Below are 23,281 nucleotides of genomic sequence, written 5' to 3' on the forward strand. Positions count from 1 at the left end.
CCAATGTAAGTATATCCTTCCTTAAATATGGAGACTAAAACTGTGCACAGTACTCCAGGTGTGGTCTCAGCAAAGTCCTATACAACTGTAGCAAGACTTCCTTATTCTTGTACTTCTATTCCCCTTGCAATATAGGCCAACATGCCATTTGCTTTCCTAATTGCTTGCTGTACCTGCATTCTAACTTTCTGTGTTCCTTATATGAGTACACTCATGTTCCTCTGAACATCAACATTTACAAGTTTTATGTGCCCTGCTTTCATTTTGTCTTTTTCATACTAAAGATGTCTAACTGGGATCATTCATTATGTAATAAAACAAGAAATGTTGGAAATACTCAGCAGGTCTGGCAGCATCTGTGGAGAGAGAAGCAGAGTTAACGTTTCAGGTCAGTGACCCTTCTTCAGAACTGGCAAATATTAGAAATGTGAAAGGTTTTAAGCAAGTAAAGTGGGGGTGGGGCAAGAGATAATAAAGGAGAAGGTGTAGATAGGACAAGGTTACAAAGGATAATCAACCAGAAGGTCATGGAGCAAAGGCAAACAATATGTTAATAGTGTGTTGAAAGACAAAGCATTCGTACAGATAGGGTGTTAACGGACTAAAAACTGAACAGCCGCAAGTAGAAATCCCTGGACACAGATGTGCACATGAGAGTGGGGGGAGTGTTGAAATGGCAAGCAACCGGAAGCTTGGGGTCATGCTTTCGGACTGAACGGAGGTGTTCTGCAAAGCGGTCACCCAGTCTGCGTTTGGTCTTCCCAATGTAGAGGAGACCACATTGTGAGTGGCAAATACAGTATACTACATTGCGACGGTGTTCCAGTGAACATCAACGCAAGCTCGAGGAACAGCATCTCATTTACCGATTAGGCACACTACAGCCTGCTGAACTGAACATTGAGTTCAATAATTTCAGAGCAAGATGGGCCTCCCATTTTACTTTTATTTTTAGTTATTTTTTCTTTTTTATATATTTTTTGTGTTTATTTTATTTTATCTTAGTTTGTTCAGTTTGCTTACCCACTGTTTTTTTTCACATTTGTACTTGCGGCTGTTCAATATACAGTCCGTTAACACCCTATCTGTACTAATGCTTTGTCTTTCAACACACCATTAACATACTGTTTGCCTTTGCTCCATGACCTTCTGGTCAGTTATTCTCTGTAACCTTGTCCTATCTACACCTTCTCCTTTGTTATCTCTCGCCCCACCCCCGCTTTACTTGCTTAAAACCTTTCACATTTCTAATATTTGTCAGTTCTGAAGGGTCACTGACCTGAAACGTTAACTCTGCTTCTCTCTCCACAGATGCTGCTAGACCTGCTGAGTATTTCGAGCATTTCTTGTTTTTATTTGATTTGCAGCATCCGCAGTATTTTGCTTTAACTTATTCATTATGTAACTTTCCACTTCCCACAGGATCAACTTTTTTAACCAGCTGGACGAAATCTGGTTTAGGTAGAATATATTTTTCTTTACTCACCTTATAAAGTGCTAGAAGTTTACATGTTTATCATTTGATTATAATTTAAAAATGTGCTGCTAGCAGTACTGAGGAAAACTGGCCTTTATAAGTAATCCCTTTAATATGTTCTCCATTGGTATATAAAACTGACTTTTCTTTATGGAATAAATTGAGTAAGGCTGCAACCTCTTTTTTTAGATTTTGGAAGTAGAAGGGATTGGTCACAGTACTGGGGATATATTATAGCCTGTCAGAGGAAATGAAGGGTGAAAATTGTCGACAAATTAGAGGGGTGTATTAACCAAATTGAGATATAATTATTCACAAATAAACTGGGATAAGAAAAAATGTTTTGTGTTGAGAAAGAAGAGGGTGTTTTTATTGCATGTGATCAGGCCTCTTTTCTCAGTCAATATGTTGCTATTACAGCAAGACAGGAAGCACTATTTGACCTGGTTCTAGGTGAAGAAGTGAAGGAAGTGGGTGACCTAACAGGGAACCTTTGGCGAGCAATACCCACAATATGATTAGGTAGTTAGATTGAGTTTAAGGGACAGTGAGAGATGGTTGCAGGGGAGGAAGGCAAATAAAATCTTTAACAAAACTAAAAGGAATACTCTTGGCCTGGAAAGATGAAGTGAGTGTTGTCTCACAGAGATCCGTGTTGAAGCTACTCTCATTTATCTTCTACATAAATAATCTTCTTCTTTGGCCTCCTTATCTCGAGAGACAATGGGTAAGCACCTGGAGGTGGTCAGTGGTGTGTGGAGCAGCACCTGGAGTGGCTATAAAGGCCAATTCTAGAGTGACAGGCTCTTCCACAGGTGCTGCAGAAAAATTTGATTGTCGGGGCTGTTACACAGTTGGCTCTCCCCTTGCGCCTCTGTCTTTTTTCCTGCCAACTGCTAAGTCTCTTCGACTCGCCACACTTTAGCCCGTATATAAAAATTCAGGGAACATTATCAAAATTTGCTGAGAACACCAAATCGAGGGATATGGCCAATTGTGGCAAGGATTGTGAAAGACGGAGGAAATAGTTAGTCCGACATGACAGGAAGATAAGTGGCAGATGCAGAAAAATGTGAAGTAAGTCATTTTTGAAGCAAGAATAGGGAAAGGAAACATACATAAATTGTAAAATTTCAGTTGGAGTAGAAAATCAGAGGGATGCAGGTGAGCAGATACTGATACCATTGGAGGTGGTAGTGTAAACAACGAGAGCTGTAAAAAAGGAAACTAAATCCTTGGTTTTGTATCTAAAAGGTACAAAAACAATTTGTTAGAACTTGTCAGGCCACAGGTGGAATACTGGGTAGAGTTTTTGGGAACCTATTTATAGAAAGGATATAAAAGCAATAGAAAAGCTGGAGTGTATATTCACTAGGATGTTACCTGGGATGAACAGTTACAGTTAATAAAAAGAGGCTTGAGAATTTAGAACTATTTTCACGAAAGCTGAGAAGATTAAGAGGTAGAGGTTTTCAAGATTACGATGTATGATAAGGTAACTAGTGATCAATTGCTTCCACTTGTCTGTGAGACAGTAACAAGAGGGTACAAATTTAAAATAATCACCGAGAGAATTAAAAGGCATCTTAGAAAAAATATTGTTACATAGAGGATAGAATTTTAAATTAACTACCATAAACCATTACTGAACCATTATCGAAGTAAATAGATTCTTAACTGCCCTCTGAAAAGGCCGAGCAAGCCACTCAGTTGTCCAAGCCGCCACAGAAAAGTTGAAATAGAATAAAAGTGAAAGGAATACCTAGAATTGACCTAGGCACCGGAAATGACATCGGCACACCCTGCCCAGTCAACCCTGCATGTCCTCCTTACTAACATCTGGGGGATTGTGCCAAAATTGGGAGAGCTGTCCCACAGACTAGTCAAGCAACAGCCTGACATAGTCATAATCACAGAATCATACCTTACAGCCAATGTCCCAGACTCCTACATAACCATACCCTGGGTACGTCCTGTCCACCAGCAGGACACACCCACCAGAGGTGGTGGTACAGTGGTATACAGTCGGGAGGGTGTTGCCCTGGGAGTCCTCAACATTGAAGTCTCATGGCATCAGGTCAAACAGGGGCAAGGAAGCCTCCTGCTGATAACCACCTATCACCCTCCCTCAGATGATGAATCATTACTCCTCCATGTTGAGTACCACTTGGAAGAAGCACTGAGGGTAGCAAGGGCACAGAATGTACTCTGGGTGGGAGACTTCAATGCCCATCATCAAAAGTGGTTCGGTAGCACCACTTCAGACCAAATTCTGAAGGATATATCTGACAGAATAGGCCAGCGGCAGTTGGTGAAGTCACCAACACAAGAGAAGAACCTGTTTGACCTCACGCTCACCCATCTACCTCGCAGATGCATCTGTCCATGACAATATTGGTAGCAGTGACCACCGCACAGTCCTTGTGGAGACGAAGTCCCATCTGCACATTGAGGATACCATCCATCATATTGTATGGCACTATCACCGTGCTAAATGGTATAGATTCAGACCAGATTTAGCAGCTGAAAACTGGGCATCCATGAGGCACTGTGGGCCATCAGCAGCAGCAAAACTGTATTCAAGCCCAATCTGTAACCTCATGGCCGGCATATCCCTCACTCTACCATTACCATCAAGCCGGGGGACCCACCTGGGTTCAATGAAGAATGCAGGAGGGCATGCCAGAAGCAGCACCAGGCATACCTAAAAATGAGGTGCCAACCTGGTGAAGTTACAACACAGGACTACATGCATGTTAAACAGTGGAAACAACATGCGATAGATAGAACTAAGCAATCCCACAACCAATGGACAAGATGAAAGCTCTGCAGTCCTGCACATCCAATCATAAATGGTGGTGAACAATTAAACAATTAACTGGAGAAGGAGGCTCCACAAACATCCCCATCCTTAATGATGGGGGCACCCACCACGTCACTGCAAAAGACAAGACTGAAGCATTTGCAACCATCTTCGGCCACAAGTGCCGAGTGGCAGATCCATCTCAGCCTCCTCCTGAGGTCTCCAGCATCACAGATGCCAGTCTTCAGCCAATTCGATTCACATCATGTTCTATCAAGAAACGGCTGAAGGCACTGAATACAGCAAAGGCTTTGGGTCCTGACAACATCCCAGCAGGTGTACTGAAGACATACTCCAGAACTAGCCACGCCCCTAGCCAAGCTGTTCCAGTATAGCTGCAACACTGGCATCTACCCGACAATGTGAAAAATTTCCCAGGTATGTCCTGTCCACAAAAACCAGGTCAAATCCAATCCTGCCAATTACTGCCCCATTGGCCTACTCTCAATCATCAGCAAAGTGATGGAAGGCGTCGTCGACAGTGCTATCAAGCAGCACATATATAGCAATAACCTGCTCACTGATGCTCAATTTGGGTTCCACCAGGGCCACTCAGCTCCTGACCTCATTGTAGCCTTGGTCCAAAGGATAAAAGAGCTAAATTCAAGAGGTGAGGTGAGAGTGACTGCCGTTGACATCAAGGCAGCATTTGACTGAGTGCGACATCAAGGAGCCCTAGCAAAATTGAAGTCAATGGGAATCAGGGGGAAAACTTTCCACTGGCTGAAGTCATACCTAGCACAAAGGAAGATGCTTGTGGTAGTTGGAGGCCAAACATCCAAGCCCCAGGACATCACTACAGAAGTTCCTCTGGGTAGTGTCCAAGGTCCAACCATCTTCAGCTGCTTCATCAATGACCTTTCAGAGGTGGGGATGTTCACTGATGATTGCAATGCTCAGTACCATTCACGATTCCTCAGATACTGAAGCAATCCATGTCCACACGCAGCAAGACCTGGACAACATTCAGGCTTGGGCTGATAAGGCAGCAGCACAGGTAGATAAGGTGGTTAGGAAGGCATATGGGATACATGCCTTTATTAGCCGAGGCAATAGAATATAAGAGCAGGGAGGTTATGATGGAGCTGTATAAAACTCTAGTTAGGCCACAGCTGGAGTACTGTGTACAGTTCTGGGCACCACACTATAGGAAGGATGTGATTGCACTGGAGAGGGTGCAGAGGAGATTCACCACAAGGGTTGTTTTCCTTACAGCAGAGAAGGCTGAAAATTATGAGGGGCATAGATAGGAAGAAATTTTTTTCCCTTAGCAGAGGGGTTAGTAACCAGGAGACATAGATTTAAGGTAAGGGGCAGGAGGTTTAGAGGGGATTTGAGGAAAAACATTTTTTACCCAGAGGGTAGTTGGAAGCTGCAATGTACTGCCTGAAGAGGTGGTAGAGGCAGGAACACTCACAACATTTAAGAAATATTTAGAAGAGCACTTGAAACGCCATAACATACAAGGCTACGGGCCAAGTGCTGGAAAATGGGATTAGAATAGTTAGGTGCTTGATGTCTAGCACAGACACGATGGGCCAAAGGGCCTGTTTCTGTGCTGTAAAGCTCTATGACTCTATGATAAGTGGAAAGTGCCAGTCAACAACCATCTCCAACAAGAGAGAATCTCACCATCTCCATTTGAATTCAACAACATTACCATCGCTGAATCCCCCACCATCAGCAACCTGAGGGTTGTCATTGACCAGAAACTTAACTGGGCCAGCCATATAAATACTATGGCTACAAGTGCAGGTCAGAGGCTGGGAATTCTGTGGCGAGTAACTTGCCTCCTGACTCCCCGAAGCCTTTCCGCCATCAATAAAGCACATGTCAAGAGTGTTATGGAATAGTCATCACTAGCCTGGATGAGTGCAGCTCCATCAACACTCAAGAAGCTTCCAGGACAATGCTGGCCATTTGATTGGCACTCCATCCACAAGCTTAAACATTCACTCCTTCCACCACTGATGCACAGATGCATTGCAGCAATTTGCCAAGCGTCCTTCAACAGCACCTTCCAAACCCACAACCTCTACCGCTTAGAAGAACAAGGACAGCAGATGCATGGAAACACCAAACCTGCAAGTTCCCCTCCAAGTCACACATCCTCCTGACATGGAAACATATCGCCATTCCTTCACTGTTGCTGGGTCAAAAACCTGGAACTCCCTCTCTAACAGCACTGTGGATGTACCTACACCAGATGGACTGCAACGGTTCAAGAAGGCAGCTCACCACCACCTTCTCAAGGGCAATTAGGGATGGGCAACAAATGCTGACCTTGCCAACGATGCTCACATCCCATGAACGAATTTTTAAAACTTTCAAAGGGATTAAAAAGTTATTTGAAAAAGAGTATGGAGGCACATATGGAAGAAAAACACTGGTGTAGACTTGATGGGCAGAAGGCCTATTTCTCTGCTGTAATGTTCTCCAATTCAATGAACAGGCATTCCTTACTGCTATTATAAAAACTAAAATCTGATTGACAGCCAAACATTATTTCAAGTAAGCAGAAATATCCAGACTCAACAGCAATAAACTGTGTCCTCATAGTGTATTATTTCGCCAGTGTTGTATAATTTCCTTAGACTGCAGTAAATAACGGGCACAAAACAATACTGAAATATATCTGAGTGTTGTCCTGTTCACTTCTCAAAGTATTAAATCAAAGGATCACCAAATACATAGGATGTGTTATTACATTTAACATACTTCATTTGCACCAATCATATTTGCTTGTCTCAGCTCTATCTGTTTCTACTATCATGCAAAGGTGAGCATCTCTGAAGTATTAAATACAATCAGTGACATTCCTTCTTCCAGACACAATGCATATTGTTGAAAAGATAGCTTCAATCTGCCTGATTTCTATTTTGGAGAACAATAAATGAGCTATATCAGGCTGTGGCAATTGCACTATTGTACTTAATACAGTTAATCTTCTCCGTTCTTTTATATTTCAGTTCTTTCTCCACACAATTTACACACTTAGGTTTAATTAATATATAATAGGGCCAATTTTTAACTTAAGGTTGGAATCAGGGGTGTGAGGGCTGCAGTGGATAGTGAAAAGTCTGATCTCAACCGTGCATGAGGGATGGCAGCTATTAGCTGCCGGATCTCATTTGTGAGCTCCAATTCTGAGTCTGGCTCAAAATCAGTGGGATTAAAATCGCTGCTGAAGGGTAAGAGCCATATTTGTAAAGGGTTAGACTCCCACCAGGACCCGTGGAAACAGTCCCAGGAAGTTAAGTATTGATTGGAGGGTGGTCAGCAAGGCCACAATTGGTGGGGGGGAGGGGGGAAGCTTGGGGTGGGGGGGGGGGGTGGGGTGGCCAAGGTATTCTTGTCAGGCCAGAATGCACACTTCCCTTCCTCCTAGCCCACAAGGAATCTTTAAAAAGTGTATTTAAGATCACTAACCTGGGCCTGGATGCTTGTTATCACCAGCTTTTTGGCATTTGTATCCCAGTTATATCACTGCCCTTTAAATTAGGCCTCTGCTCATCTGGGGCAGATAGACTTCTTGTGCCTGAATTCAGGCAAGTAAAGACTAATGAAGGACGGGAAATTGTTGGGAATGTCAGCGTACCACTCCCACTAGTGCAGTTTCCCCTGAGCAGGGGAAAATAGGGCGGGGAGGTTAAAATTAGCCCTTATGTTTATGTTCTTGTGTTCCAGTATTCATCTTTCTCTCGTGTGACTGAAGTAATATGTCTGCACCAAGATGCTATTTAGTACTATTACTAAAAAGATATAATGGTCTTTGTGTACGGATGTGGTAGTGTGAGAATATCAAACCTTTTGCAGCTGGAAGCCAATTAAATGTGCTAAAAACAATGAGTACAATTATGTAATAATGCAAGTCCCATACACCTCAAAAATGAGACTATAATATGCTGCCCCACTTTCCTTCCCCCCATTTTCCCTTAATTATTTTGCACCTCCTGGGCTGAATTTTATCGGCCCCTCGACGCTGCGGATCGTGGCGCGGGGGCCAGTAAAATGCTGTGGAGAGAGGCCCACCTCGACCTGCGACATCGGCGTGCCGGATATTTCGTTGAACGGGCAGCCGTCATGTGCCGTCCCGTTCACGATCTGAAAAGCCGGCAGGTCCTCACTCTGCATTACTGAAGGGAGGAGGAAGCGGGTGATACACATTCTTAAAGGGAGAAGGGAGGGTGCATTATGCAGTGGTCTAACTCTGCATTCTGGAAGGAAAGGGGGGAATATGCAGGGGTTTAACTCTGCATTCCTAAAGGGAGGAGGGAGGGGGGGATACACAGGGGTCGCACTCTGCATTCTGAAAGGGAGGAGGGGTTTGGGATTACTGGAGGGAAAGCTGTGCTGGCATGAAGGGAGGTACCGTGTACCATCTCTCCGTTAACAGTGTACGCTCTGTGTTTGTGAGGGGGCAATGGCACACTAGGCACTCTGTGTTTGGGTAGCATGCCAGAAAGGGCAGGAGCACTAAGGTTTTATGGATGATGGGGGCAATCGATTCAGCTGGTAGGATCTTGATGTGGTCATGTTGTGCCACTCTGAGTGTTGGCCAAGATGGGCAATGCCCTGGCACGCCACATAGCTGATCCAGGAAAGCAGCTGATGTACCCGTCAACACCAATCTCTGCTTTAGTAGGAACCTTCGAATATATGTAGGGTTCAACTTTATTTATCGCGTGGAAATAGGTATGGCTCACCCAAATTGTGTGATCCTCTGCACGTGAGGATCCATATGCGCCAGAGGCGATATCAACAGGCAGGTGTGATCCACGTAGAGGCCCCCAATCATGAGCAGCAGCCCCCAAGGGGAGCTCGCCATTACGGGTGCCGTGCATCTACAGGCCCCACATGACGGTGCCATTGGATGTCAAGAGCACCAGTGTCAGAGGAGATTGCACATATAGAGAGGGTGGTGGCAGGTCTCTGTGCCCTGCTCAAGGAGGACCTGCAGCCCATGGGCTTCAGTGGACATCCCATGCCTTTGTTCCTCATAGTGACAGTGGTTCTCAAGCCTGATGCCTCTGCAGCCTTTTAGGGGCCACCAGAGACCTTTGTGGGGTCACACAGTCAGCAGTGCACTGCTGTATCAATGAGGTCACCAATGCCCTGCACCAGAGGGCCAGTGAGGATGCCCACTTCAGGATGGACTCTCACAGCCAGGCCCAGTGGGCCATTGGTTCTGGCACCATGCTAGAGAACCATAGGTTGTAATGTTCTTTGCTGCTCTACACAACTACACACTCAATAGGGGCCAGACCTGGCATGATGAGGAGAGATGTCAACAGGATTCTTCCTTGAACTATGAAGACGCTGAGGACCTACAATATGAAAGATGCATGAGAGGGCAGATGGCACCCAGGCTCTCCACACGGGGCTAGCAGTGAGGTAGGGATGTACAGAAGTGGCTTATCAGACAGAGGCTGTCTGCTCCGTAGGAACCGGCCTGAGCTCTGCAAGCCACACATCACCCTCGCTCACCTACTGTGCATCAGTCCAGCAGCTGACTGAGCCAATGTCCATGTCACTGTATCCGTGGAGATGCTCATGTGTCATGGTGGCATGGCAATGATGTTATTGCACACGTTGTCTCTTCTGAAGGGTCAATGGTGCAAAGGGATGTGACATTGGCGCTACAGGCTGGCACACATCATTTGCACAGAGAAAAGGACACACATGTTGGTGAGAAACATTTAGTGAAAGACGTATTTACATTGCTATGACACCCGTGCATTCCAATTTGTGTCAGTGTGTTCTCTATAAACCTCTGTAATACCTTTTATGGTGTATTTAAGTCTCACTTCCTGGAATGTGCAAATTTAAGATTATTCACCCAGGTGCAGCATGCCTACAAGAAGGAATGTTACACTTGAGTGGGAGAAGAGGATCGCAACTTCACAGGACACTGGGACACAGCAGGGTAAGTATGTGGCAGCAAAGTGGAAAGTGCTGGGGTAACTCAGCAGGTCAGGCAGCATCTGTGGAGGGAGAAGCAGAGGTAACTTTCAGGTCTGTGAACTTGGACAAGTTAACTCTGCTTCTCTCTCCACAGATGCTGCCTGACCTGCTGGATTTCTGCAGCACTTTCTGCTTTGCTACCAGATTTTCAGCAGCTACATTCTTCAGCAGTCAGATAGGTAATCTTTGACAGCTGTCAGGAAGCAGGTGCTGGGGTGCTTAAAATAGGGCCCCAGCAGCTGCTGCACAGCTGTCAAAGGGTTCCTCACTGCGCTGAATGTCCCACATAATATCGGGCGGGAGGTTCAGCGCAGTGATGCTAACGAGCCCCGGCGGGTAATATCGCGGGGGATCTGCGGCGGCCGCTAAATGCGGCTGCCGCGCTGAGTTCAAAAGGCACCGAATTCCCAAACAAATTCAGCCCCCCCTGTGTTTGAACTTTTGTGCCATTTTTTCCTATTTTAAACTCCTGTATGTGTTAATTAATTTTACGAGGGAATAGCTTAATATAATAAGAAAAATGGAAGCCTGATAACACTTGTTTGCTTTGAGCTTGCACCATAAGGCCATCTAGTAAATAATTTTCACAGTACCTTGAAGAGGATGTACAGAACATACATAAATAATCCAAATCCATACACAGGTATGATCTGGGCCATGAAGCTTCTGTTGCCACCTCCACCCTTTGCCTTGGCAATTGATTCTGCCTGGTGAGACCCAGGGAAATTGGGATGAGCTGACCATTGCTGCTTGGGATGTGAGAGCATTGGGCGCTGTGTCATGGGAGAAAGTCGATTGAGGTTGGCTGCAAAATAAAGTAAAAAAAAAGTGAACAGTTTCTATTATTGATTTGCAGTGGTGGATTTCAATTTGTGTAAAGTATTAACTCTGATGTTCTTGAGCCTATTCTAAGAGCAACCAATATCCAGACCTGTCTTTAACAGTTGAATCACTGGTTGCAATGTTATTAGTAACATTTGAGATTCAGTTACATAATTTAAAACTTTGTCATGTTGGAGACCTGAAATCTAGGTTGCTGTGGGTAGAGGTAGTGTTACAACCGAAGCGGGAGGAGTACACTGTTAATTCTAGCTCCACTTCTCCATAGGTCACGACAAATATTTACATTTTTTCTCACTTAACGATACTGTCAATCATTGACTCTATTTTTATCCCAGAATCAAATAACCATGTTTCTTTAATAAACAACAAAATTATCCATTTATTATAAAACAAATCTTAGCCAGTAATGAAGCAAAGCATAAAGACACAGATTGAAATATAAATGTTCCCTTTTTACCTTAGTCCTCACACACACATATACACACACACACACCAGTTAACTGAAAAAATAAAGAGATTTACTGTTTAGAGCTCTAGTACAAAAAAATATTGGCCAAAATACTTGCTAACTCTTGAAGAAAAAAGAGAATATATGAAAAGATGTCAGAAGTTCTTTTTGGTTTGGCGTACCAAGTACATATATATGGTTGTTACTGGGATCTTCCTAGAACAGTTCTTGACAGGTGACGTTGAAGATCAGTTTGGGCGAGTTTTCCAGGAAAAATGCAGTATCAGGGGTTTCAGGCAGTTTCTTCTCAGCTTCTTAAGAGATGGAAAACCGGCAGACTTTTTCAAAGAGCTAGAACAGACTGAGCTGGATGTTGCTCTCTTGGCAAGTTTTCTCCAACCGTCTTTTCAAACCATTGTCCATATCCCAACTCACTGTCCAAAGCGAAACCATAAACAATGTCAGCAGTCAAGCCTCCTGACCCCGATAAATCTTTACCTGTCACTTCTCTACAAACATCTTTCCCCAAATTCAAAACAACCCCTGCTGGGTAATTATTTGAAGACAGGTGACTTCCAGTAACTGTTTACAGTCCAGATGTCTCAGTGGCATTTAAAAAAACATCCATGGACTCCTTTTCAGTTTTAAACCATAAATCTTCAAACTTTAACAAAAAAAGGAAGCACTCGTAACAGTAGAAATTGATTGCAAGAATAAATGGTTCATTGGTAAAGTACAGCAATATCAGTGAGGTGGGAGGAAATTGTTTTTGCGGAATGCAAGCCCTGTTTTTGTTGGGATGCAATAGGTGAAAATCAAGATATGCAGCAAAGATGTGAGAATTGAGAATTTCTTTTGGTAGTTGATAGTGATGATTAAAGCTCTGTGATTAATATGGGTGTTTACAATCAGATAACATAAGTGATGTTACATATGAACATACAAACATATGAATTAGGAGCAGGAGCAGGCCACTCGGCCCCTCGAGCCTGCTCCGCCATTCAATAAGATCATGGCTAATCTGATTGTAACCTCGACTCCACATTCCTACCTTCCCCCGATAACCTTTCAACCACTTGCCTATCAAGAATCTATCTACCCCTGCCTTAAAAATATGTAAAGACTCAGCTTTCACTGCCTTTTGAGGAAAAGAGCTCCAAAGACTTATAACCCTCTGAGAGAAAAAAGTCTCCTCATCTCTGTCTTAAATGGGCGACCCCTTATTTTTAAATAGTGAACACTAGTTCTAGATTCTCCCACAAGGGGAAACATCCTTTCCACATTCACCCTGTCAACACCCCTCAGGATCTTATATGTTTCAACCAAGTCGCCTCTTACTCTTCTAAACTCCAGAGGATACAAGCCTAGCCTGTCCTACCTTTCCTCATAAGACAACCCACTCATTCCAGGTATTAGTCTAGTAAACCTTCTCTGAACTGCTTCCAATGCATTTACATCCTATGTTGCTATAAAAAGCCATAGTTAAACGAAACCTGGAGTACTAGAGCTGTTCTGGGCACCACAACTTGGGAAGGATGTATTGTCCTTGGAAGGAGTGCAACATAGATTTACCAGAATGATATTGGACTCCCAAGGGTTACGTTACGAGGAGAAGTTACACAAACTAGGATTGTATGCCTTGGTATTTAGAAGTTTAAGGGGTAAATTGATATTTTCAAGATATTAAGGGGAACAGATAGGGTAGATAGAGAGAAATTATTTCCACTGTTTGGGGAGTCTAGGACTAAGGGGCCTTGTCTAAAGATTAGAGCCATCAGAACCTTTCAGGAGTGAAATTAGGAAACAGTGGTGGCACAGTGGTTAGCACTGCAGCCTCACAGCTCCAGCGACCCGGGTTCAATTCTGGGTACTGCCCACGTGGAGTTTGCAAGTTCTCCCTGTGTCTGCGTGGGTTTTCACCGGGTGCTCCGGTTTCCTCCCACAAGCCAAAAGACTTGCAGGTTGGTAGGTAAATTGCCCCTAGTATAGGTAGGTGGTAGGGAAATATATAGGGACAGGTGGGGATGTGGTAGGAATATAGGATTAGTATAAATGGGTGGTTGATGGTCAGCACAGACTCGGGGGGCCGAAGGGCCTGTTTCAGTGCTGTATCTCTAAACTGAACTAAAAAGTTCTACAAACAAAAGGTGGCAGAAGTTTGGAACTTGCTTCCGGAAACAGCACTTGATGTTCAATTGCTAATTTTAAATCTGAGATTGATAGACTTTTATTACCCAAAGGTATTAAGGAATATATAGTAAAGGCAGTGTTTTGGCCAAGTGAGGAGGGGATCACAGTCACCCTTCTTGCCCTTCCTCTTAATTGACCACAACAGGGTTTATTCCTTTTAAACAATGGTTGTCCTTACCACCTCTAAGAGCGTTTTACCTTTTGCCTTTACTGTGATCTTGAAAGAACCATTCGGACAGGTTTTCTTGAGTTTAAACAAGAAAGAGGTACGTTTATTATACTTAACACTCTAACCTCTATTTAAAAATAATAAATAAAAACTACACATTCACACACACACAAATAGATTACAAAGTGGAATAGTTTTTTGATTGGATTAAAGTCCAGAATAAATAAAAGTTAAATACACAGTTTGAGGTTGGATGATTTGGTGATTGTCCAGCTAGAGTTGTACTCTTGAAGTCCTTGGTTGGTCAAAGTGCCCTTTCTGGTTGGCCTGCTTTGCTCAGGGCTTTCTTGAAGGCAGAATTGTAATTGGCTCTCCTCCCCTGGTCTCTGACTGTCGCAATCTGTAGGCTTGGAGTGTTCACAGTCCTAGACGGTTTTCAAACTTGATGTTTTCAAGCTTATTAGAATTAGAATTAGAATATTACAGCGCAGTACAGGCCCTTCGGCCCTCGATGTTGCGCCGATCATCTGACCTACACTATTCCATTTACATCCATATGTCTATCCAATGACCACTTAAATGCCCTTAAAGTTGGCGAGTCTACTACTGTTGCAGGCAGGGCGTTCCACGCCCCTACTACTCTCTGCGTAAAGAAACTACCTCTGACATCTGTCCTATATCTTTCACCCCTCAACTTAAAGCTATGTCCCCTCGTGTTTGCCATCCTCATCCGAGGAAAAAGACTCTCACTATCCACCCTATCTAACCCTCTGATTATCTTGTATGTCTCTATTAAGTCACCTCTCCTCCTCCTTCTCTCTAACGAAAACAACCCCAAGTCCCTCAGCCTTTCCTCGTAAGACCTTCCTTCCATACCAGGCAACATCCTAGTAAATCTCCTCTGCACCCTTTCCAAAGCTTCGACATCCTTCCTATAATGCGGTGACCAGAACTGCACGCAATACTCCAGGTGCGGCCTCACCAGAGTTTTGTACAGCTGCATCATGACCCCGTGGCTCTGAAACTCGATCCCCCTACTAATAAAGGCTAACACACCATATGCCTTCTTAACAGCCCTATTAACCTGGGTAGCAACTTTCAGGGATTTATGTACCTGGATACCAAGATCTCTCTGCTCATCTACACTACCAAGAATCTTCCCATTAGCCCAGTACTCTGCATTGCTGTTACTCCTTCCAAAGTGAATCACCTCACACTTCTCCGCATTAAACTCCATTTGCCATCTCTCAGCCCAGCTCTGCAGCCTATCTATGTCCCTCTGTACCCTACAACACCCTTCGACACTATCCACAACTCCACCGACCTTCGTGTCATCCGCAAATTTACTAACCCACCCTTCTACACCCTCATCCAGGTCGTTTATAAAAATGACAAACAGCAGTGGCCCCAAAACAGAACCTTGCGGTACACCACTAGTAACTAAACTCCAGGATGAACATTTGCCATCAACCACCACCCTCTGTCTTCTTTCAGCTAGCCAATTTCTGATCCAAAGCTCTAAATCACCTTCAACCCCATACTTGCGTATTTTCTGCAATAGCCTACCGTGGGGAACCTTATCAAACGCCTTACTGAAATCCATATACACCACATCCACGGCTTTACCCTCATCCACCTGTTTGGTCACCTTCTCGAAAAACTCAATAAGGTTTGTGAGGCACGACCTACCTTTCACAAAACCGTGCTGACTATCGCAAATGAACTTATTCTTTTCAAGATGATTATAAATCCTGTCTCTTATAACCTTTTCCAACATTTTACCCACAACCGAAGTAAGGCTCACAGGTCTATAATTACCAGGGCTGTCTCTACTCCCCTTCTTGAACAAGGGGACAACATTTGCTATCCTCCAGTCCTCCGGCACTACTCCTGTCGACAATGACGACTTAAAGATCAACAACAACGGCTCTGCAATCTCCTCCCTGGCTTCCCAGAGAATCCTAGGATAAATCCCATCTGGCCCAGGGGACTTATCTATTTTCACTCTTTCCAAAATTGCTAACACCTCCTCCTTGTGAATCTCAATCCCATCTAGCCTAGTAGGCTGTATCTCAGTAATCTCCTCGGCAACATTTTCTTTCTCTACTGTAAATACTGACGAAAAATATTCATTTAACGCTTCCCCTATCTCCTCTGATTCCGCACACAACTTCCCACTACTATCCTTGATGTTTTCTGGAGAGAGAGGGAGGCATGCAGCCTCCTCTGCTGCTGCACACTCCGTTAAAGCTTGACTTCTGTGAGTGTAACAAACTCACAGTTTTTCAGAGATGAACAGATGGTGACATGGTTCTCTCAATCCCCTTTGTTTTTAATGAGGTCCAAAGTCTAAAACTCAAAACGTCTCTTAGGTGGGGTTGTCAGTGTTCACCTCCTGGAGGGACATCGCCACTTATGAATGCCTCAGAATGACTTTGAATGTCCCACTAACGAGGCTGATCTGACTAATCTACTCAGTTAGCCAAAATATTGTCCTGGATGGGCTTCTTGTTAGACTTTTGTCTCCAGTTCAATCTCCTGGTATTTCAGATGCAAATTGCAGTGGCCATCTTGGCTGCTAGATTTTTTAGTAGTTAACTGGAGGATTTTTTCCATTTAAAGCATAATGTAAGTTTCCAACCGAAGAAATTAATATTTCTCATTTGCAGTTTTCTTGACAGCTTGTATGTGGAGTTAGACTGCAGACCAGCCATGTTCTCATTGAATGGCAGAACAGGCTCGAGGGGCTAACTATGTGATGTATTCAGCTTCTCAAAGATAAAACTAAATATAAACAAACGCAATGATGTAATTAGCTTCCTCTAATTAACTGAAAATGTTTCAAAATTCAATTTTGTCTTTTAAGAAAAATTCCCATAAATAAGGTTTCTACAATAGTGAACAAAAAAGGGTATTTCAGTATTTAAAGCATGGACTCGATGGGCCGAATGATCTCCTTCTGTGCCGTAAATGACACTATAAGAGGAGATGGTTCGGGTACTGTTGAGGTATGTTCCCATGAGAGGGAAAGGCAAGGTAACCAAAGCCAGAACTCTCTCGATGGTGAAAGTGATAGAAAGTGATATGAAGCAGAAAAAAGGTGCACATGACAGATGTCAGGTTTCTAATATAAATGAGAACCAGGCTGAATATAGGAAGTACAGGGAGGAAGTGAAAAAGAGGTGGCTGGCAGCTAACATAAATGGGAATTCAAAAGTCTTTTATAGGTATATAAAAAGTAAAAAAGTAGTAAGGAGGGGTGGGCCCGATTAGGGGCCAGAAAGGGGATCTAAGAATGGAGGCAGAGGGCATGGCTGAAGTATTACACAAGTCTTTCGCATCTGTCTTTTCCAAGCAGTCAGTGAAAGAAGTAGATGAGATACTGGACGGGTTAAAAATTGATAAAGAGAAGGTATTAGATAGGCTGGCTGTACTTAAAGTTGACAAGTCACCAGGACTGAAATAAAAACAAGAAATGCTGGAACCACTCAACAGGTCTGGCAGCATCTGTGAAAAGAGAAGCAGAGTTAACGTTTCGGGTCAGTGACCCTTCTTCGGAACTCCAGACCCGAAATATTAACTCTGCTTCTCTTTTCACAGATGCTGCCAGACCTGCTGAGTGATTCCAGCATTTCTTGTTTTTATTTCAGATTTCCAGCATCCGCAGTATTTTGCTTTTATTTTAGTCACCAGGACTGAATGGGATGCATTCCAAGCTGCTGAGGGAAACAAGAGTGGAAATTGTGGAGGCACTAGCCACAATCTTCCAATCCTCCTTAGATACAGGGGTGGTGCCAGAGGACTGGAAAATTACAAATGTTATAACCTTATCCAAAGAGGTGTAAGGATAAACCCAGCAACTGCAGGTTAGTCAGTTTAACCTCAGTGATGGAAAAGCTTTTGGAAACAATAACCCAGACAAAATTAACAGTCACTTGGACAAGTGTAAATTAATTAAGGAAAGCCAGCATGAATTTGCCAAATCCAAATCACATTTAACCAGCTTGATTGAGTTCTTAGATGAGGCAACAGAGAGGGTTGATGAGGATAATACGGTTGATGTGGCCTATATAGATTTCTAAAAGGCATTTACTAAAGTGCCACATATCAGGCTTTTCAGCAAATTTAGAGCCTATGGAATAAAAGGGACGATGATAGCATGGATATGAAGCTGGCTGAGTGACGGGGAACAGAGAGTAGTGGTGAACAGTTGCTTCTCAGACTGGAGGAAGGTATACAGTAGGGTTACCCTGGGGTCGGTACTAGGACCACTGCTTTTCTTGACATAAATTAATGACCTAAACTTGGGGGTACAGGGCACAATTTCAAAATTTGCAGATGACACAAAACTTGGAAGTGTTGTGAACTGTGAAGAGGATAATGATAGACTTCAAGAGGGCATAGACAGGCTGATGGAATGGGCAGAGATGTGGCAGATGAAATTGAATGCAGAGAAGTGTGAAGTGATACATTTGATAGGAAGAACAAGGAGAGGCAATATAAATTAAAGGATACAATTCTAAATGGGGTGCAGGAACAGAGGGACCTAGGGATATATGTGCACAAATCACTGAAGGTGTCAGGTCAGGTAGAGAAAGTGATTAGAAAGGCATATGAGATCCTGGGCTTAGTAAATAGAGGCAGTGTACAAAAGCAAGGAAGTTATGATGAACCTTTATAAAACACTAATTTAGCCTTAACTGGAGTATTGTGTCCATTTCTGGGCATCATTCTTTAGGAAGGATGTGAAGGCTTTAGAAGGGTGCAGAAAAGATTTATGAGAATGGTTCCAGGGATGAGGAACTTCTGTTACGTGGATAGATTGGAGAGTTGGGGTTGTACTCCTTAGAAAAGAGAAGGTTGAGAGGAGATTTGCTGGAGGTGTTCAAAATCATGAGGGGTCTAGACTGAGTAGGTAGAGAGCAATTGTTCCCATTGGTGGAATGGTTGAGAACCAGAAGACACTGATTTAAGGTGAATGGCAAAAGAACCAATGGCGATATGAGGAAACCTTTTTTACACAGCGAGTGGTTAGGACCTGCATTGCACTGCCTGAGAGTGTGGTGGAGGCAGATTCCATTGAGGCTTTCAAAAGAGAATTACATAAGAACCTGAAGAGAAAGAACTTGCAGGATTATGGAGAAAGGGTGGGGGAATGGGACTAGATGACTTCCTCTTGCAGAGAGCCGACATAGACACAATGGGCCGAATGGCTTCCTTCTGTGCTGTAACCATTCTAATGATTCTATTACATCAAACACACACGTGTGTGCTTGTGTGTACACATACACACAGAGATACTTTCTACTTAAAGAAACATTCAGTATCAACTTTACATGATTAAAACTATTGCACTATCTATTCTTAAAATAATTTTGGAAAGAAAAGATATTAGAGGGAGGCTGGAATTATTTTCCACTTTGTCTGGCAAAATGATACTAATGTATCTTGGGAAAATGTGTGCATGGCACATGTTGACACTGCAGGATCTGTTTACAATGAATAGTCAAAATTCTAGGCAAAAATATCAGGGGATATTTTAACACCCAAAAACGGGTGGGTTTGGATTGGGTGGGATGTTAAATTGTTCAAAACCTGAATCCCGATTCCAATCCGCCCATTTTTGGTTGTAATGGAGGTGAGACAGAACAGACAACTGACCGGCTGTATTTAAATATTATAATGAGGCTGCATGCCACCATTTTATATTTAACCCTGCAGGCCGAGTTTTCTGGACCTCAGGAAACCCAGCGGCTAAAGGGAGCTGAGTACTGCTGGATCCAGGAGATAAGTGCCTTTCCACTTACCTGCTGGATCCAGTATTTCTGCTTCATCGACTCCCCACGATTGGACACCACCCCAGCCCTTCCAGTCATCTCGATGGGGCCTCTGATCTCCCCTCAATCCTTCCAAGCACCCTCTAGCCCCCAATTGCCCCGACACTGGCCTCTGATGTTGTCTGACTCCATGTCTTAATCTCTCCCTGCTTCAGCCTCCCAATCTTCCTCCTCCCACCAGCCTCCTGATCACCCTATGCTCCAGCCTTCCTCCCCTCTCCCCACAACCCACTCAGCACCCCAGCCTCCTCGATCGTCTCCACTCCCCGGCTGCAGTTTGATGCCAGAGGCCTCCCCACCCGACAGCCAGTCAGCCTTTCAATCTGGGGCAGGACTTTCTAAGGGGAGCCCCCCTTCTCCTCCCTCATCGTAAGGGACCCCTCTCTTCCTCATGCTGCAGAGAAAGTGGCACTGCAATTGCTGCCCCCATATTTATCAAAGCCTATGTAATTCTCTCCGCCTTTCTGTGGTCAGCAGAAACTTTCTCGCCCTTTAGCAACTCACTTGAACAGGGCTCATCTTGCTTGCTAATGCATTTTGTTTCAGGAATGAACAGAAGGGTGTTCCCTGTATGTTCGTGGGCCAATTTTAGTATTTGTGCATTGCATCAACCCATTGACACAATCTTGCCCTTTCAAGCTCTTCGATCCCGTGCGCACCACTCCAGTCACCTGCCACTGTCTGACTCACATGGGAAGTGGCCAGCAGTGACTCCCACCTCATTAACATGGAAGTACGTTTGCGCAGTGCCGCTAGCTGCTTTTGATTCATCTTCCACTTTCTTTTATTGTTAGGTTACTCGATTAGTCGGTCAGTATTGTTTGTGTTGATAAATTCCGACTAATTTTTCATTGATACCTTTCTAGTCATTTTCCTCGCTGCTGGTTCATTTGTCATTAAGTTTTCAGTTCTGATTTGCAGCTGTTTTACTTTCAGCCAATCAACAAAGTGTGCTGGAGAAGATGTGATGCTACAGGAAGTAAGTGCTACACACAGGTTGAGTGCATTGGCACAAGGTTTATATAAAATATATTTAGCAGCAGTTTTGAATTGAGTATTGATTCCCCTGAGAAGAATTACAGAGTAATGTATTATTGGCAGTGACACTGTTTATACAGCTGAGTTGAAAGAAACATTGCAAATTCTAAGTCTTTTGATTTCTTGATTCTATCTTTCCTGGGCCTGATTATTTTAAGACTGCCAATACTGAAAAGGTTTTTTGTGTCAGTCTTTAATTAAAGGCCAAATTCCCTTCTGTTTAGAAAAAGTCAGCAGAGGCTGCTTATTATTGCACACCATTTGTTGGACAGGTTTATGATGTCAAGCAGGATTATAAAAGTCATTTGAAACAAATTTAGAAAGATAATTTGAAAAAGATATCAAATGAGAAAATGAAAAGGGGTGAAATAAAGTGGAAACAAAAGGTCACAGAAATCTTTCAGAGTAGGTTTGATGGAATAAAGTATTAATCCAACAATCTAAACTATTCAAATGCCCATCTATTAATGAAATAATGGAAAATTTACATGGGCTAGGTATGACAACATTTAGCTATGCCAAACTCGTTGATGACATGGATTTTATTATGATACACAACATCATAAATGAAATGGAATGAATAGAACATAGTGGGTGTTTTAAAATTTGGTTATTGGTTATGATATGGGATAGGATAATAAGCAGGTTTTTTTATTTGTTCATGGGATGTGGGCATCACTGGCAAAACCAGTATTTATTGCCCATGCCTAATTGCCCTTGAGAGTCTCACTATGCCTGCTTGATTAGGGTAGTGTTAAATACTGTAGTTTGCAAATATAAAACAGAATGGGTTAATTATTGTTAATCATAGTAATAAAGATTGCAATTTCAGCAATTCTTCAGTGTCGCATTCAAGATTTTTTGATTGTCTTTTTGAATCCTTTGTGATTGATTTGGTAAAGTACCTGTTTTGTCACAATGCCACCTTTGAGCTTTTTTTTTAAAGAGAGGTCTAGTTGAAGAACTGAACTCGTTTTTTTTTAAAAAGCTTCAATCAATTTTATTTTAACATCTTCCATTACTGCAATAAACTGTTTTGTCAATGATGCACAAGAGAATAAATGACTTGTGCTTTAAGTAAATGTCGAGATCTGTGATCTGGACATCTCATCAATACCAGAGTCATTTAATTATCTCTTATTTAAGTTTGAATGTTCTCTTAGCTGTTAACTGAGAACAGTGAAGTGGGATTGAGAATACTTTGATGATATTACAATGCTGGCTTTGAAAAAATGACACTTTGGGATAACCCAATTAAAGTTTGCAAAATTATCAAGGTGATTGACAAAATAGTTCCAGGAAAACTAATAATTCACCCTTGGCATTGCTCACAATAAGTCAAGAGCTGCAATGCTGCATAAGGACAGGAGTGATTTATTGTGTAATGCACAATTAATTATTCAGCTGCTACGTAGGATCGTTGTTAACCTACCCTGAAGCTTTAAGACCCACACTTTTTGGGATTTTCTTCTCCCTGCTGCTTTCACATGCGTTCAAGTCCTCTGAAGAAGGAATTTTCCTCCACACAAGATCAGGGGGCAGGTTGTTCAACCTTGCCCGTCTAAGAGCGGTCCAAAGTACGGAAAGTCCTCATCAGGGAACTCCTCTTTGCTGACGATGCTGCTTTAACATCTCACACTGAAGAGTGCCTGCAGAGTCTCATCGACAGGTTTGCGGCTGCCTGCAATGAATTTGGCCTAACCATCAGCCTCAAGAAAACGAACATCATGGGGCAGGACGTCAGAAATGCTCCATCCATCAATATTGGCGACCACGCTCTGGAAGTGGTTCAAGAGTTCACCTACCTAGGCTCAACTATCACCAGTAACCTGTCTCTAGATGTAGAAATCAACAAGCGCGTGGGAAAGGCTTCCACTGCTATGTCCAGACTGGCCAAGAGACTGTGGGAAAATGGCGCACTGACACGGAACACAAAAGTCCGAGTGTATCAGGCCTGTGTCCTCAGTACCTTGCTCTATGGCAGCGAGGCCTGGACAACGTATGTCAGCCAAGAGCGACGTCTCAATTTATTCCATCTTCGCTGCCTCCGGAGAATACTTGGCCTCAGGTGGCAGGACCGTATCTCCAACACAGAAGTCCTCGAGGCAGCCAACATCCCCAGCTTATACACACTACTGAGTCAGCGGCGCTTGAGATGGCTTGGCCATGTGAGCTGCATGGAAGATGGCAGGATCCCCAAAGACACATTGTACAGCGAGATCGTCACTGGTATCAGACACACCGGCTGTCCATGTCTCCGCTTTAAAGACGTCTGCAAACGCGACATGAAATCCTGTGACATTGATCACAAGTCGTGGGAGTCACTTGCCAGCGTTCGCCAGAGCTGGCGGGCAGCCATAAAGACGGGGCTAAAGTGTGGCGAGTCGAAGAGACTTAGCAGTTGGCAGGAAAAAAGACAGAGGCGCAAGGGGAGAGCCAACTGTGTAACAGC

The 23,281-nt window shown here is 43.5% G+C and overlaps 1 protein-coding gene across 3 annotated transcripts in view; it reads right to left on the reverse strand.

Moving 5' to 3' along the window:
- The window catches only part of LOC137377073 (protein RIC-3-like), a 103,128-nt gene that overhangs the window by 41,854 nt on the left and 37,993 nt on the right, over positions 1-23,281 (reverse strand). For 2 of the 3 annotated variants that reach the window (XM_068046322.1, XM_068046320.1), the window contains exon 2: positions 10,898-11,109. In XM_068046322.1, the coding sequence (XP_067902423.1) occupies positions 10,898-11,086 (189 nt within the window). In that variant the 5' untranslated portion in view covers positions 11,087-11,109. Of the gene's footprint in view, positions 1-10,897; positions 11,110-20,295; positions 20,458-23,281 lie in introns of those variants that run through there. The other variant, XM_068046321.1, reaches the window with a different exon arrangement.

Source organism: Heterodontus francisci, chromosome 14, assembly GCF_036365525.1.
Source record: "Heterodontus francisci isolate sHetFra1 chromosome 14, sHetFra1.hap1, whole genome shotgun sequence".
Lineage (NCBI taxonomy): Eukaryota > Metazoa > Chordata > Chondrichthyes > Heterodontiformes > Heterodontidae > Heterodontus > Heterodontus francisci.